At 40.3% G+C, this 18,112-nt stretch overlaps 1 protein-coding gene across 1 annotated transcript in view; it reads right to left on the bottom strand.

The window, feature by feature from the left end:
- Positions 1–5,280, bottom strand: part of LOC140227371 (uncharacterized) — an 80,486-nt gene extending 75,206 nt beyond the window's left edge. Inside the window, exon 1 of the mRNA XM_072307783.1 lies at positions 4,062–5,280. Within this exon, the coding sequence (XP_072163884.1) occupies positions 4,062–4,961 (900 nt within the window). The 5' untranslated portion in view covers positions 4,962–5,280. The remainder of the gene's footprint in view (positions 1–4,061) is intronic.
- Positions 5,281–18,112: the final 12,832 nt, after the last annotated feature.

The following is an 18,112-nucleotide window of genomic DNA, read 5'->3' on the forward strand; positions in this document are numbered from 1 at the left end:
GAAACACTCTTGAAGCAAAGCATCTGGTACCCGGTCTCTCCAGAGACTGCGTAACCAAGAAAGGAAGGAAGATTGCAGAGCCAAGGCTCAGCCCTGAACTTCTGTAATCAGTGATGATTGGAAGAGGCGTAAATTGGCAACCATCAGAAAACTTTTAACTGGAGTCGTCTGCTTCCCGCTCTGCCAACGAGGAGCACATGGTTCGACAACCATGACGGCGTCCCTCGATGCAACTGTAAGCTTCACACTAATTTAACTTTCTCTCGAAAGGGCCGTTTTCGTCAGTATTCCACTCAAGACATAACGAAGCCATTACGTTCTGTCACTATATCCCACACAACGAATGTCAATTTCCTCCTAAACGTTTTCATCTTCTCCTGTGTGTGTGAAAAGCAAGTGGGGAGGATGAACTAAATTACATTAAGATAAACAAAACAATCATCTGGAAATAGCAACCACCAAGAGATCAGAAGTTTCAAAGCATATTTGTAAGTTTGACTAGTTCTCTTGCCTTGTATCACTTCTTTCATAAAATTGTGATGAAAAATCACCAGGTTTCCCACCTGGTAAAATTTCTCACCCCTTCTCTTTAGAGGACACGGATTCCACGAGGAGGCACATTAATTCATTTTTGTGCCATGTTTGTTTTCTCTCTCTTCTTTATCTTCTTCTTCGGCGCGCCAAGATTTAAAGAGGATTTATTAACACGCGAAGTGATGGCTGGACGAAATAGGAAACATCTTCCTTGCCCGTGTTCCACATTTTCCTCAAAAAGACATAACTTATCTTGGCTAGTGACCTTATCATCTGACCCTAAGTATCATCGCATCAATAATGATCACCTTGTTGACCTTGGGGTGGAGTAGTAAGGTTAAATCTGAACGTGTAGAGGAAAAAACAACATTACGGGGCAGAAAATATTTTAAGGATGACGCAGGTCTTAAAAATTTGGCAAAGAAGACGAGTCAGGGCAAAGCAAGAAAGGGGATCATCCTGACAACGTGATAAGCCATCCTATTTGAGAAAGAAATATTTTACAGTAGGACTGAGTTCTGTCTCCGTCGATAGCCTTTGGGATATAGGCCTACTCCAAAGTATTATCATACAGCACGAGTTTTATGTATTTTGTGATAAACATTCAGTTTAACGAATTAACTGGTGGTAGCTTCTTGTTTATTAATCTGTGAATCGCCATCACTTTATCTGTGTCTTTCTGTCTCTCCATATCCTCGTATACATGCATACATAAATAAATTACACATACATATAATATCTTTGAACTGATCTCGGAATAACAGTGACTGTAAATGAAGTCACGAGTCTACAACATCCGTGAATTTTGCTCACTGACAATCAGAATAAATGTCGTCCTTTTGTCCATAGAAAGTAAGTGTAACTACTTCAACTCTCATTACATGATAAAAGTACGAAACGAACTATGTTTCAGCAGTTATCATTCATGTTAAGGAAAGGGAGCAAGTTATAAACCCTTGACATTACGATTAATTATGATTTTGTACTGATAACGACTCTGAGAATTGCATATGGCAACGTGATAACAGGATAACATTTTGACGATTGATAGCTCTGAAGTCCAACTAGGTAATTCAAACTTGGCATAAACAATTGGGATTGCCCCATTTCGGTGAAAATCTCGACCCAATGGGGGCTCCACAGAGAGCGAACCACGACTCAACTGGCAGCCACAACCTGTCTGTTTTGTTTTTCTCAGATGCTGTGCATGATAGAGGCTTCACTACACGCGTGAAGTGGAAATTCATGCTAGTCCAGGGTAAACCCTTAATGAAGTGTTCAAAACAGCTCCTAATTAGATTTCACCGACCGCTGATGTCCAATTAACGCCGTGTCCGCATTACAAAAAAGAACGACCCTGACTAAATTACTAGGGTTCAGAAAATACGAGAAGAGAAAGAAACAAAGGACGTGTTATCTTCTTGATGAGACTGCTACGTAGTCAAGATAACAAAATACTTGCTACGGTGTGTTTGTTTGTAATATAATACCCTTTGTTTCACAGTGGTTTTAACTTGTGTTTTGTTCTAAGTCTCCTATCCCTTGGATTACTGACAAATCATGGTCTCTGACTTATGACGATGAACTAGCTATACTTCAGGCTATTATATACAAAAAATTTCAGAATGGTCTTAGGTTTTCTGGGTATTATATAGAATTTGATTAATAGATAGGCCTACACAATGTCATTACATGGCATGAAACAACGATATTAAACAAGATGGTACTGTTATCCCCCGTGTAAAATGATATCATACTTTGAATCATTTTATCAGAATATTCGGTGTCTAAACTGCAAAAGTCTGAAAATTCACCGTATGGGGGGGGGGGGGGGAGTCTCAAGCCACGCCCATCTTTTTTTTTTTTCTTCCCGGAAGACATCGGCTATCATATGGTAGAGCAAGTCTATTAAATTATCTCAAAGCATGGATCAAGTAAGTAATCCCGTCTAATCAATAGTAGTTTGACACCAACAAGAGTTCACTGGTAAGTGGGTCTCACAGGTGCTATGGCATGGCGAGTTCTGTATGGTGTTGTATTGATGTTTACACTATGGTCACAAAGAGGAAAGATCAATATATTTTGCTACGTTCGTTTTTATCGACGATGAAATGGAAGAGCGTGTTATGGTTGAGTCATCAATATACGTGGAAATGGAAAACAAGGGGACGAGATGGTTTTCGTTTATTCTTTTGTGATATGACAGTCTCAAAAAAAGATGCGCGAAATCCTCCTCCTGAACCTCATCAACCAACTTAGCTAGAAGAGTTTGGATTTTCATTTAAACCAAAACAAAAACATGCCGAATATGACATTTCTTTGATGGCGAAGATGTCATCAAACACCTCGAACAGGTGGTATGCCCTCCACTGGACATCTCGTTGCTATGGTTACTCGGAGTATGGCGTGTCCTCAGTGAGTCAGGGTAAACAACGCACAACTGGGTCACGGCAACACGAGAAGGTACCGAGAAAAGAATGTCGCTTGTACGTTTTAGCCATGTTCTCATGCAAGCCAGAATGTCATCCTACCCTTACACCTCCAAACTCTTTAAAGAAAATAACTCATGCTGAGCCAAAAACATGATAGACAAGGTGTTACGAGGCACCGAGTTCGTGAAGGGTCGAGAAACATGATACATTAGTACTCACAAAGCAAGATGGATGTACACACCGCAGACAAACACGGTCTGCACGTAAAGATCGTTGATATTACGACACAGAGAAGATCGAGCTGGCATTTTGGCTACGCGATCAATGCTTGTAGTACAATATCAAGTGATAATGGAGTTAGCCCAAATAAGCAAAGAATCTTCTAAATACTGGTGCATCTGTGAACATTACTTACTTTTCTCGCCACAAAGCGCTTCCTGTTTGAATAATGCCGATATTGTTTGTGAATTGCTTTTCCTAAGCCACATTTGACCCTGCTTGAAATGATTGAGTGTTCCCCCACAATCCCGCCTTTTGGCCATCCAGTATTATCATACAAACCGTAAGGCTAACCTAATTGAGGTGAATCTATTCAATGAGAAGAGATTCATTCATTCTCTTCCTCTCCCGCTGAGATTTTCGCCTCACTCCCTCGTGTCATCTATCACAAAAATGACAAATTGCTCTCGTGTAAAAGGCTATATCTTCTAGAGATTATTTTCATGTTGAGTATTGCATACATATGGTTGATATTATTTTTTTCATTCACTGACTAGAAAATGTGGCGAAAATGCACGTAGGTTTAGCTATGACAGATCAGTCAGTCTTTTCATTGTTTTAGGACAGTTGTTTTGTTTTAACGTGAGGTAAATCACATACATCAGCAAGCTGGCAAAAAACAAACAATCAAACAAACAAGAAGACACAACTGCATTCACTTTTCATCATCAAATAAAAAAAAACATTCAAACTCTGTCGACACCGTCATCAAACAAACATCATGACTTATAAACACAATCATGAGCCATTATCATATAGCTTCAGTGAAAGCAGAAAGAGAAGAAAATATATTCAGCATGAATGTTAGAGACTTACCAGTTCGTCAAGTGTCTTCAGAACTTCAGCAGTAAGCATAATCCTCTTTGGTGGTTCCACATTTCCCTCAGGATCTGCCTCCTGTTTTTTCTTTGATGACGAATGCCGCGATCTCGGCTTGCATATCGTCCTTGGGATCAACGACCCTTTCCTTTGCGGTGATGGTTCTGGCGACGACGAATAATCCATAGGTTTGCCCTCGGAATCGGCTTCCGACTCGGGCTCGACGTCAGTCGTGGTTGCCGAGCTCGGAGAGGCAGGTTCCGTCGAGGTGTACGAGTCCGGTTCGGAAGGCGTGCCACCGTTGAGTTCGCGGTCGATCTCCTGTTCGAGTTGTACAAGCATAGGAACGGGCATACCGATTGGACCTCCTCGTCGGGCGACCTCCAGCAGACAGAGAATGAAACTCTTGTCGTTCTTCCTTAGGACGAGATCGTCGGACTCGAATAGGAGGACTTCGTTGATTCTCAACGAGTGTCGACACCAGTGAATAAAGTTACTCACGTTATCCCTGGCAAGGAACGTTCCCGGCTTGGCATCACGTTTGAAGCGGAGATCGTCGTTATTGACGAAGATTCCGTGCACGATGTCCATGTCGCCGTTGTCGGGAAAATGTCTCCCTTTAAAGTCGATGGCGAAACGACGAACATTGTTGGCGTGCTGACAGAGCAGAGCCCCGTTCTCCAGTCGGTCGAAGAAAGATTCCGGTAGGATCTCGAGATCGTACAGGTTACTCAGCCACTCCGCCAGATCTTCCCGCATGGCGTAGAGGTACTCGTCTTTGGTCCGAAATGGCTTGAGGGACGCTCCCTCCCAAGTCGAATTGTACCGTTGGTCGTAAGGGTCATTGTACCTCGCACGCTCATCGCGTAGGGACTGTAAACCGTCCATGGCTACCATCGAGAATGAATTAGATTTCTTCCACGACTACGTGAAAAAAAAAGGAAAATTTTCCTAACCTGCACTCTCGATCATGTCCGCTCAATTTTCTAATTGCACCATATACCAACGGGAAAAATATACTAGGATCCTGAATATGCCGTGCAAGTTCTGAAAGCAATATACAGTATAATTAAAATCCACAATTCCTCGACACACACTTGTTAATAAATGTTTTGGTACATTCTTGGTCGACCTCGAACACACACAGGTACACTCGGATCATACGAAGAGAATCACAATATTACGAGTGCTTTGTATACATGGTATACATAAAGACCACTATATCTGCGTCTTGGTCGCACAACAATGTGGACAGTCCAAAGCACCGCGTGACATGTGTTGGCAAAGCATCGAATCCGTTCAAAGACAAATCAATCGATGAGATTGCTCCTCGTTAATTCAATGTAAATTCCTTATAAAGTGGGTGGATTCGAGGAAAGGAGAACTCGTTGGCGCTGGAGTGATCATCGATACTTTTCAAGCCGAGAAGTGGCCGGTGGGTTTGTCAGCGGCGTGTGTCAGCTATGTGTTTGGAGGATGCAGCATTTCGTGTAAGTCATTCAGCTGGCGTAAAGCTGCTACAGGCGGTTTCAATTTGAGTTTTCCTCGTTCAGCTTAACTTCAGCAAAGACACAATAGATACAGCATTCAATAACTCAGCTGCCCGCAGGAATGTGGAATTTATCCCTTTTTTTCGACTCGGTGGGGCTTTTGTTGGGTCGTTCCAGCGCCACGCACGAGCGCTCTCCAAGCACACTCTGGCCTGACTAAACCCCTTCGCAGCCTCAATGTGGTTTCTTTCCCTCCTCTCTGAACGGATTAGAACGAAAACAATTCGAAAAGAGAACAAGTGGTCAAATACTTCACGATGAAAACGTCTACACAGTCTCCAAGATCAACGTCAAACTGTAAGTCTCCCAATGTATAGAAACAAAAGAGACTCTGAGCAAATAGGCTTGAGCAGACCCTCACAGACCAAGGGCCTCTTGTCCACCCCTGCAAGTTTGCTTTCCTGACAAGAAGACGAGTAGAAGGAGAAAAATGCGCTTCCTTACCACACAAACGTTCAAGAAGACGATTTTATACCCACCTCGGAGCGTGACACTTCAATAAATGTTGACAAGTCGGACTTGGCACTCATCAGCCTACCCCCAGCAAACTCACCGGGTACTCTGTGCGCGGAAGGCGCTCTCAGCGTGCGTCGCGTAAAGGGGCGGAGCTCAGTTCGGTTGCTATGGTCACTTAGCCTACCCAACGAACTTTCGACGACTCATCATCGCCAGAGTCAACCAAATTGTGCGGCGAACTTGGCTTCCCTCGTCCGACGGCAAAATCGTCTGAAGTTCCTGGGGGTAAAGAGGAGAGAGAGAGGCAAAATGTAAAATCGTGTTGGAATTCAATGTCACGTGTTGTCGTAAGGAGCTACAACTTGCAAGCCTCATGAACACAATGTTGCCAAATTTAGAAGATTCATACCTAGTCATTGGAACAACTGTCTTTCATGCACGCTGGGACTGTCTTTCCCTCAGTGGCAAGAAGACTTATCATTCTACTAAAGCAACGGCTAGACATATAAAACGATGAAATCAGGCATGGTTGAATATTATACGGAACCCATGATATACATGGGATATCCGTTACCCATCAGAAACCGAATTGGAGTGTGATATCATAATGTGTATTTTATGCATCGGTATTCAAGACACTAATCAACCAAGACAAGGAGAAAACTCATCATCATCATCATCATCATCATCATCACCATCATCATCATCGTCGTCTATTTACAGTGTTCGTCGTTTTCTCACACGAGATATCAATAGACCTGCATTAAGTACAAGTGACAGTTCGGGGTGGGGGCAAATTCAACTTTTCGACAACCTCACAGGGACAACAGATTTAAACGATTTATGCCCATAATTTTACATAAACCTCAACCACGGAGGTCTCGAATTGGCGAGAAAGCGGATTTGCCAAATCTGGTGGTTTTTGGGTGGAGCCGCCGACCAAAAAATCTCTGCCACTTGTTTTGTTTGAAGCCTGGATCGAACACAAATCTGTCTTCGTTACCATTGACAAATATACAATAGAAATATAAATGTGATTCAGACAACTCTGCATATTGTCGACAAGGAAATCGTCAATAATAGGCCTACTTAATTTTCGACTGACTTTGATCTTCACTCGAGATATTTTTTTTTTTTCAAATAAACGAGGAGTAAATTTGGCGTTCTAATTCATGTGCTGTCCTCTCTATAGCATGGCCATCTTCGACCAAAAGACCAAGGCCTACACTTGCATATGTTATTTCTTGAAAAAAAGACGATATTAATGACGTCGCAGAGTGTTGTCCCATCAGCCTATGTGTGTCACGTGATCTATTAAAGGTAGGGAATCCCATTTGCATGCCTTAAATGAAGAGTTGTATAAATACAACGGTATGTTGAAGAGAGTATCATTTTAGAAACTCCCATAAAGTATTGAAAGTGGAAGGTAATATTTAGTACATTTTTATTGACCGTTAGATTTTGAATTGAATTTTTTTCGGGGCTCACCGTAAATTCCAGTACATTACTAGGCTACCTTTGCAGACTCATGCACTGCATGTGTGTCCATCATGTATATTTTGTGAAGAAAGTTCATCAAAACTTACAAACATTTCTATATACATTCTTGCCACACACTCTATATGTTATTACATCAGCTCTTATACTTTTAGATTTGTGTTTATAGATAAAAAAAAATACAGAAGACTGCAACAAAAAGGCTTAAGTGTGGCTGACACACAGAACTACTGAGTAGTTGAGTTTTGTGCATTATTCAAATTGTTAATAACAGTTGACTTCCAAATTTCTCAGCAGTGGCCTAAACAAGTCCCCTGAGGTTCATACTTAATGTTTTGCTGCATTTTTTGAGGTCTGTAAAAGGTATCCCCTACCTTTAATACTAATATTCTAAAATTGCTTTGATTTTTGCATCCTCAATATTTCTATGATGAAATGATACTGACACAGCAACTGCTACTAATAAACATCGAATCACACATCTTCGTGGGGAAAAACAACAACAAAGTAACTGGACTGATAGTGTGCGTTTTTGTGCACATAAGGACAAGTGGAAGAAAAAGAATGAAATCATAAGTTTGATCTAACACAAACCGTAAATATTGAACATTGTCAGCAAAATTCAAGTTATTTCCAAAGCCCTGGATATTCATCAGACTAGGGTAAGAGAAAAGAGATAAGTAGCATATTATTACTACCCCTTTAACTGGCTCTTTCAAAAACTCGGAAAAATAAGGTGGAAAATTAGTATGTTTGCTATCAGTGGCGGATCCAGGGGGAGGGCACCGGGCGCCCCTTCCCCTTTATTTTTTTGTTAAAACAAAAGAAATAAAAAGAAAAATGTGGGGAGGGGTACGTGCGCCCCCCCCCCTTTAATTTTGTAAAGGCGCCCCCTCTTTACGGAATTCCTGGATCCGCCCTTGGCTATGAATGTAGCCCCATCATGTCAAAACATCACGAATTGTCGTCGTTGATTTTTTTTTTTTTTTTTTTTTTTTTTTTTTTTAAGGGGAGCGGGGGGATGGGGCAAGCCGAGGCCCACAGCGCCAGCTATGACAAGAGGTCATCTAAATCCCTCGGCCAGAACAGGGAGGTGTCTCACATCCCTGGCCAGACACCATCCATCGCTGTTTCACAAGCACGAGAAGAGGATTTAGTACACCGACGGGATATCCTAGCCACTTCCCTGCCCTACCGTAAAGGGATCGAATAGTTTTGGTTGAGACCTAACGTCACGTTTCTACAGCATTTTGGGATGAAATAATGAAAGATCATGTAATTCCAATAGGAATTCAACGTTTATTTGATGAAAATCGGTTTTGAAATGGCTGAGATATCAAAAAAGAGCGATCCTAATAAAAGGTGGGATCAACCTTTTATTACGATCGCTTTGTTTTACTCTGTTTTTGGATGTTTCAGCAATTCCAAAACTGATTTCCATCAAATAAACTTAGTAGTTCCCTAAGAATGGTATATTCTATACTATTTCATAAGAGGTTTCTTAATAGTATCTCACAAAACAAGTTAAAAGCCCAATCCTCATCTCCGCCATTACTGTACCATCCCTTTAAACTTCATAGACTAGCCAGTAGCTGTCTATACTTGCGTTTATGGCATGTATAGTCAAGGAGGTAAGAACCTCCTTTGTATAGTCACATTATTATGACTGAACATGTCATTAAACAAAAATTCCAGTAAAACTCCTTATTCTGAGTCTTATTAAACGCATATTATTACTTCAGGGTCAGATTACACCAGAAGAAGACTGTTAATAGACAAATCTTACTGTGGGTTTGTCTGTGGATTCTTCGAGAGGGGAGAAAGTGTCTTATTCAGCACTACCAAAGTTTAATACGTCTGACTGATTTTATGCGTACCTAAATAAAGGCGAGTTGTAAAACCGTTTCTAAACGTTGGTCACCATCTTAATAAGCAGAGTTCCAGACGTGATTCGGGCTACTGTGAGTTCTTAATGCTTTTCATAGCTAAAACAAGAATGAAAGAAGAAGAACAATATCGATAGTCCTCAGTGTCCGGGTTCGAATCTATCTGTCTAGTGGACCGTGCGTTTCATTCTGAAGAATTTAATGACGTCACAAAAGAGTGTTTAGACTATCAGTGTCGCCTTAAAAAGGACAAGTATAAAATTCTCTCCTCTTCTCCGCCGGATTATAGGTAGCGCCTGATTTACCTTAATCTTGGGATTCAATGAAGTGGAGTCTGGGTACGGAGAGTGATTGTGGTCAATCAGAACGAGGTAATAAATGGAGGAAGAGATGAATTAGAGGGAATGAAAGAAGGAAACCATGACCCGAGACGAACCCTTGTAAAGGCACTACAATGATGGGATTCACCGGATATACTCTTGCCTTACTCTCTGATCCGTTCAAACTTTATTCGTTCGTGCCAAAGGGGAAAATCATTTCCTTAAATGGCTCTCAATGGAAAGGGGGAAACCATAACACGTTAACCACTTCACGGATGCCAAACGAGGATGTAGACATAAGCAATATTATAGGCCTACATATAATAATATTCAATGCAGTCAAGTAATAACAAACAAATATATATGTAAATTGTATATTTATAATGCAGCAGAATAAAATAATCGCAATGTTCATTTATGATTACGTTCATACGTATGTATACATTTATGGATATACATAGAGACCAGAGGAAACGTGTTGTTGTTGTTGTTTTTACTTTAATAGCATCACATATTTCTTCAGGGAGAGAGAAAAAGTGTACTGTTTCATATATTATGTGGTGTAATATATAAACATAATATTGTGTGTGTGAATATACAAATATGATGATACACCACACTTGAAAGCACCATAGACATAATGTTATGTAGACAGATAGTTACATAAGTTAGCTTTAGACAGAATGAAGAGAATGAAACTCATCCCGATGTAGAAGTTTGAAGAATACGAATGTTCTCTATTAAAATTACTAGTTAATGCCAAGTCTAACGCAATTACGGAGTCGAGTAGCTCATAATCATCAGCGCTCAAACAATGACTTAGTATTTTTTTTTTTTTTGGCAACAGAGTAACAAATCACCTTTCATTGACGCAAGCAAGCACCGATTATTCAGTGCTTGAGTAATATCCATGATATAAAATCATGGGCATACTTACTCACGTTGGATGTATTCTCATATGTGTGTGTACCCATTATTTGTCTTTTTCTTTCTTTTTCTTTTTCTTTTTTGCTTCTATTGCAGTACTAAAACGCTAAATAATCGATGCTTATTTACATCGATAAATTTTCATTTTTTTGTCTATCACTTGCAATAAAAAACAGCTCGACGCAAGAATTCATCTTATTTGACTGACTTTGTAAGTTTTCCCACTTAAACAACAACAACCCACGCACAGGCATACGTAGAATGGAGTAGTAAATGATATAGGATTTGCTCTCTCGCTTATTAACGTGATAGATTGGTCAAAATAGTATGGGCCTATATGAAACGATATAATCGACACATGAGCCGTGTAGCCTGCAATCACAGTAAGCTCTTAATTCTCTTGGAGTGAAGCCAGTGTGTTTGGTCTGGTCAATTCTACCTCGCGTTGGATCGCGTCCAAGTCTCCAGAGAATAACACTGCACAAGGAAACGGTGATTATACGGTACTGAAGTATGTCTCAATCACAGTCATGGCACTCTACAACATAGAAACCTATGGCATTTATCATTGTTATCATGGAAATCAATTATATCTGATGGTTGAACATTATTTTCGTTCTCACCCTTTAACTGATGTTTATAAGAGAACCATGTCACCTGGTAGTTTGGTATTTCCGCGTGTTTCCACGCCACCATGACCCGAGAGGTCACGTAAAGTAAGGGGTGAACCTGTCACTACCACGAACAGAACTCTCCTCTCCTAGACGGAAAGAATATGAAGACACTCGATGCAGCATGAAGCGTGTATATGTTATGCTCCAATTCCAGATGGGACCCCTACGGCCGCTCCTGCCAAGCCAGGCTCACATCTTGCCACCACACGGCTCCAAACTCTGCGAGTTTCCAGCAGCAGTACAAACATCACGACATGAAAATCAGTAGAAGATGATAATTCCAGAGTACCGAACCATCAGGATGAAGGGAGTTAATGAGACACAGAAAGTTGACAGAAAGTCGCTACAATCTATACAGGAGAAACACTACACAAGCAGACAGTCCGTCCGTAGACTCTGTGGACTTCAATACTAAATGACCAATGGCAAACAACACATAGAACGGACACTGCCCATCATCAGTGTGTCTCCGGCCGGTAGGCGTGTTTGCTTGTCGAGTAGGCATGCGATGTATACAGAAATCTCACCGTATGCTCTTTTGGCTTACAAGTGCGGTCGACTAGCTGCGCAATAATCACTGCAAGAGGTCGCTATAACATAAATAAATTTCCCTTACATTAAACCTGAGCACCGGGCAGGGAAACGTAGTGCGCTCTCAACCTTTGCAGAAAATCATATGTTTAAACAATTCAGTATGCTATAGTCTACACAAAATCTGTGTGTACACGTGCACACAGGCGAACGCCATAACCAAAGCATCAAGACATGCGTGTTCACATTGATGCGTACTCATACAGGGAGTTCTGTTTTGCTTCTTTTTTTTCTTTTTTTTTTAAATCTAAACGCACAATGAATGGTGATTTGTAGACGTCTAGATACTTACAAAATGGACATGCGAGAGTCTTCTTACCTCTGACAAAGCAAAATTGGCTCTACTATTATAGTCAGGCTTCATCTAAAGATCTTCGTGTCACTCTCATAACTCCCTCTGACAAACGGAGAGCTATAGAGGTACATCACAGTGTTTTTAATCATTTTACAGGTGTAATGTTAGCGGGGAATATCCAGTAGGATTGCAGCTTGGCGATGATTGGCAAAACTTCACCTCGAACCAATTGTCATGTTTGAGAGCAAAATATTACCGTGTCACAGTGTAGGTGCTAGAAGGGAACACTACCGCAATACCACCCCCCCCCCCCTTCTCCATTCCCTTCCGTCGGGTTATCTCAACTTTCAATCAAAGCCAAGGGTAAAATGGTCTGACATCATTTCATAGATTGCTATTGTAACAATCCTCAGTGGCTGATAGAAAAAGTGTGATCTACCGGGGAATACGATTAATGTATAAGGCAAAAAAAAAAAAAAAAAGAAAAATGTTCTTTCTGATCTGTCAATCACTATGAGGTTGGAGAATTTACTGAAAGCTGACTTTGCTCGGTAAAGAGAGAAATTGTTCTCAATATGGACAGGAACACACAACAGCAAATGGCCAGTACAAATGTAATTACGATCAGACTACCCAGATACAGAATTACTCGTGAGACCGTCAGTGGATCATGTACGTGAAGTGGTAGCGACAACACTCCTACTTTTTGATCAGTTTAAGCGAAGATTTCAACCAGTTGTATCTTTAATTTCATAATATCTCTCTATTATCCTCTGGCCACAAACACCATAATATCCTATTAACATTGTATATAAATTTGTGGTTGACGAGACCAATAGCTATTTCCTTCGTCAAGTAGTTTTCTTCTTCTTCTTCTTCTTCTTCTTCTTCTTCTTCTTCTTCTTCTTCTTCTTCTTCTTCTTCTTCTTCTTCTTCTTAAAAAAATGTAGGGCAGGGGCCTAAAGGGTGACACCGGTGTGATCGTCAAGTACAACGTCACCGCACAGTATGGCACAATAACGCCCTCAACGGGTCAGTGATTATAGGCGAAGAAGCGTGTCATAAGCGCCAGGGGCAAAGTCCGTGAGGTTTTTCGTATCATTTCGGCCAAGTACCTTTACATACACCGGGGGATAAATATTGTAACATTTCTGTACAGTTACCTCTCGGCAATAGTAAAAAAGAAAAAAAAAAAAGATTGCAGATTTAAACGATGGGAAAGGATGTTACGAGGCACCTTGCTTTCAACAGACTAAGGACTTCGTAAAACTAATTAAAATTGGGTGAGTGTTAAAGCATAAGACACGTATGAATGAAAATTCTTCGACCGAGTGAAGAAATAATATCAAAAAGCACTATGTTTCAAAGCATTCTGGGTAATTTGAATGAAATTGCTTCAAAGAAGTTTGAAATTACGTGTTTTTTTTTTTAATCAGCAATGAAATGATGAAATTTTGAACGACAAATGAAATGCTTACACTTGGTCTACATTGTATTGTATCTTTACGTAAGGTATGTTACTACTTTGATCACTGTTCCCTGTGTACAAAAAAAAAAACAACAACAACAACAAGACACGATATTGAAAGATAAAGTAAAATTACCTGATGACTCAAATTAAATATGATAAATTATTCTAAGATTGCCTGCAGCAGGGAAGGGGGAAGACGGTTGGACATTGGAACAAAGCCAAGGCGAAATTGCAAAGTAAGCAACACGAACCGAATCAAAGTGCAACCTTAACAAAAACAACATCAACTAATCACCAAACAACCGTATATCACTAAATACCAATATTTCGTTGTTTGTTGAGTCACTGGTCCTGCTGCTTCATTACTGAATTTCTTGACAAGACGGATCTACGCTCATGAGGAGGTGAAGAGGGGGTAGAGTTTTAAGGGTGGGGTCAAGGTGAGGGGTAAATAGGCAATTCCTCATCTTCTCATTGGTCCTCCCTACCCTGGTCACTGGAGAGCAGATTCGAACCTCAAGCCTTCTAGTGAGTAGAAATGGAATCTGCATCTCCTGTAAGTCAGTTAAGAAACATGATTCTTTAATCCTTATCCATCCGTCTCCCTTCTGTGTTTTGATTTTATACAAAATAATATCAAATCAGAGATTTTGCAAATGATAATTTTGCTTTATATTACGACACTGCAGTATGTTTACGTCAGAGGGGAGTTTACTTTGCTATAAATCCACATGCTTCAGCGCGCTCCGCTGGTGACGTCGTGACGTCATTACTTCAAGGAATGTATGGTGTACCTAAATGAAAAAAAGGGAGAAAATTAGGAAGGTCGATAGATCGTAACTAGAATTAACCTTTTGCTCCTCTCCCAGGGTGGGCGATGTTGGAGGAAGAGGAACAGTGTGTGTAGGAGTTAGCCTTTTTTCAAATGCCTTCATGCTTTTATCACTGACAACCACTTGACTGACAACTTGGCGCGAAGAGAGCGCTGCTCAAGCCGAGCTTGCTATGGAAAGCCACGGGGTCTTGACTGATATATCATAGCTTGTCTCTCGATGGTTTCCTGACTCTTTCTCGCCTGACGCCCTCTGCCTTGCTTCTCTCGAACTATTTCAGAAGATGGTCTTTAAAAAAGGCTAAGTAGATTTTTACCGTAGAGTATATTGCCCCAACTTATTGTTATGTTTGCTCTTGGCTCTAGTATTCATCCAGCAAAAGAAGGCGTATGAAATTGGCAATTCCCTTAATTTGATTTTCATTGATACCAGATTTGTTTTTGTTGCATTGACAAGAATGTTTCTAATACTTTTTGGAAGGGGAAACACATAGGAGCAGTTAACACGAAGTTAGATTTTCCTCTCTTTTTGAAGGATTTCTACTTTTGGAGGATTTCTACGGTAATCAATATTTTGTCTCCCTTGTGTATTATATATATATATATTATAAACGTATATCATTAAGTACGTTATACATAATTTATTCGTTAATATTGTGTATGTAATTTCGAAAAGATAAAATCATAATGATGATGTCGAGTGGATTGACGCCCCATCACGTGCAAGGGAAATGACTGCACTCAGTGTGAGCAGCAATGAGGTGATAGGTAATAAAGTAAGCAATGCGTGTACACGACCCTTCACCATACAGAGGGAGGAGTAGCGTTTGAGAGAATTAATAGGTCATAAGCAATAGTTTGCACAAAAATTCCCATTGCGTCACACACAGTTGTCGCCATTGGACAGTCACTTCGGATGATGAACACGCCGTAGAGGGAGTTTCACTGAAACGCATTATGGGTGTTAATAAATAGCGCCACCTAGAATATTGCTGATAGTCCGCCACACCATGACTTGCTTCACTTCGGCTTTGGTGGAGGAAGTGATTTGTCACCAGTGAAGTGATAAATGGGCATTGAATCTTGCTCCTTCCAAACTTTCATACTCGGGATGCAGACTTACTTCATAGGCCTATAAATAATTCAAAAGCATAAGGATGCTTTTAAGCTCTTAAATTGCACTAGGGTTCTGGTTTGTTGTTACGATGCAATGTAGGTGAAAAAGCGCAAAAAGTTTCAAGCCGCCCATGTTGCGTCGATTTTGTGTAATACTTAGCATTCTAGCCTTACTCTGTGTTGGGCTCATTGAAAATGTTGGTTTTTGTTGTTGTTGGGTTTTTTTTTTTTCGTATAGCAAGAAGAATTTTTGTGGTGTAATTTAATCATGCTATATAGTGACTATCTCAGATGATTTTAGTCAAGAAACCGTCCTCGACGTAACTGAGATAAATGATTTAGGGCATAATAACACCCTTTAGAAATCTTCGAGACTAAAGAAAAGGAGGAGACAGAGGCCACAAAAATACACACTAAAAATGTTGGAAGTTGAAGTGTATAATATTATGACGTCTGTCTATTTATTGCATACCTCCTTTGTGACGTAACTGCAACATCTTTGTATTCCTGATTACGTCATGAAACGTTTGAGCGCGCATCGTCCATTACCATGACGGCTTGACGGGTTTCTCTCTCTCGCGCACTGAATCCGTACAGATTGGTGCGTGTAAGCTGTTCAGCGATGCAAAGGTATTTGAATCTCTGTGAAATCAGCGAAAGGAAATAATACTCGCTATTTTTTCTTTTCGTCGAACCGTGCCATCTTACTGTATGGCGAGCAAATTCTAGGCGAGCTTCACAAAAGAGACAAAATTCCATTTGAAAACTTCCGTTTTGGAGAATAAAACACGTTGTTTAATGCGGTAAGAATTCCCATTGAGCCCGATTAATTTGAAAAGTTGTGTTTATATTCACGTCATAAACGGACTTTGGGCGTTATGTAGCAGCAAAGAATTACGAGGCTTCGATAGACGTCAAAGTGTGAATAGTTTTTTATGTTTATCAATGTTTGTAAATGATATGGCGCAGGCGCGCGTACACACACACACACACACACACACACACACACACACACACACACACACACACACAATTCGCCAACACTACTATATTTATATTACCGGATGAATATTTGAATAAGTTATATTCTTTACCAAATGAATGATATAAGTGAATAAACTTATTCATCTCTTCTTTCCTTAGCTGCCATCATACTCAAGCTCGGCTCATAATGGCCATCTCCATCTTTTTCCCATACCATCTGTAGAGTAAACTTTCATATTATGTTTTTTCTCTGCGTTTTATGGCTTATACTCAAATTAGTTACAAAGTACCATTTTCTCTATATTTTGTCGTTCTTGGATGCATAACGCATTATATTGTACACTTCATCAATATTTTTCTCTTTCCGCTTTGAGAAAAAAGCAGAAATCAAATTAAATTGAATCGAATTAAGCATGCGAGGAAGCAAGAAAGCGAGCAAAGAAAATATCAATTCAACCTACTACTAATCAAGCAATCAATCAGTTATGACATTACTGATCTAAAAGGACGGCAATTTGACCTCAAATTTGTATTCTTTTTTTTGGGGGGGGGGCGTGGCAGGGTGCCGAAAGGCTAGGTGAAGACGGCCACTCTATAGTTTTGCCGAGTATCTCCGTTGATCACAATTGACAGGCTAGCTGTTGATTAAGAAGAAAAGAAAAGATGTCTGTTAACGGCACTCAGCGGCAGTCAGACCACTGGTATTCATATGATCAATATACTCATCGGTCTCTCATTTTGAGACAAGAGAAGTGTGTCCTTAATTCAGTTCAAGTAAATTCTATGAGCTGCGGAAGGATTACATGCATACTGGCCACGATGAACTCAACCTGAACCGCGAAGTCTTACAGTGTCTCCCTCTTGCTGTCTTCCTGTGGAGATCATCAAGGGTTTGATGAATTGTCTGATGATAGGCTTCGCTTTCAGCGAGGTCACACGTAAATGTCTTTTAATAATCAAGACGTGACATTAATCACACGCAGTTTTGGAAATACGCACACCTTTCTTTGTCAACCACTGTTCAATATGATACACTTCTTTAACGTTTCCCTCGCAATTTCTCAGCGATTAGGCTACATGCGCATTATGTCCCAATGTTACACTCTTTTAGATCTATTGACAGACAAACAATGAAGATCAGCAGCTACATTTAAAAACATAACTTATGCTGTCCTTCTTATTATATACTTCATATCATAAGACTGTGCCGAATTGAAATAAAGTAATCTTCAGCCTTTTTGTGAAAAAAAAAAGTGAAAAAAAATGTTTACTCCGAAGTAAAAGATTAGCGATTACTGGCGAGTTGGAGTTAAACAAAGTTTGCGAATGCATTATTCTGATTGGCTGAGAGATAAATTTCTTTTCGTGACGTAACGATTTACGACCGATCGCAACTACTAATGCGAGTGAGCCCAGCTGGTTTCTCCCTCCCCAGTGGATGCGCGCGCA

Source organism: Diadema setosum, chromosome 4, assembly GCF_964275005.1.
Source record: "Diadema setosum chromosome 4, eeDiaSeto1, whole genome shotgun sequence".
In the NCBI taxonomy this organism is placed as follows: domain Eukaryota; kingdom Metazoa; phylum Echinodermata; class Echinoidea; order Diadematoida; family Diadematidae; genus Diadema; species Diadema setosum.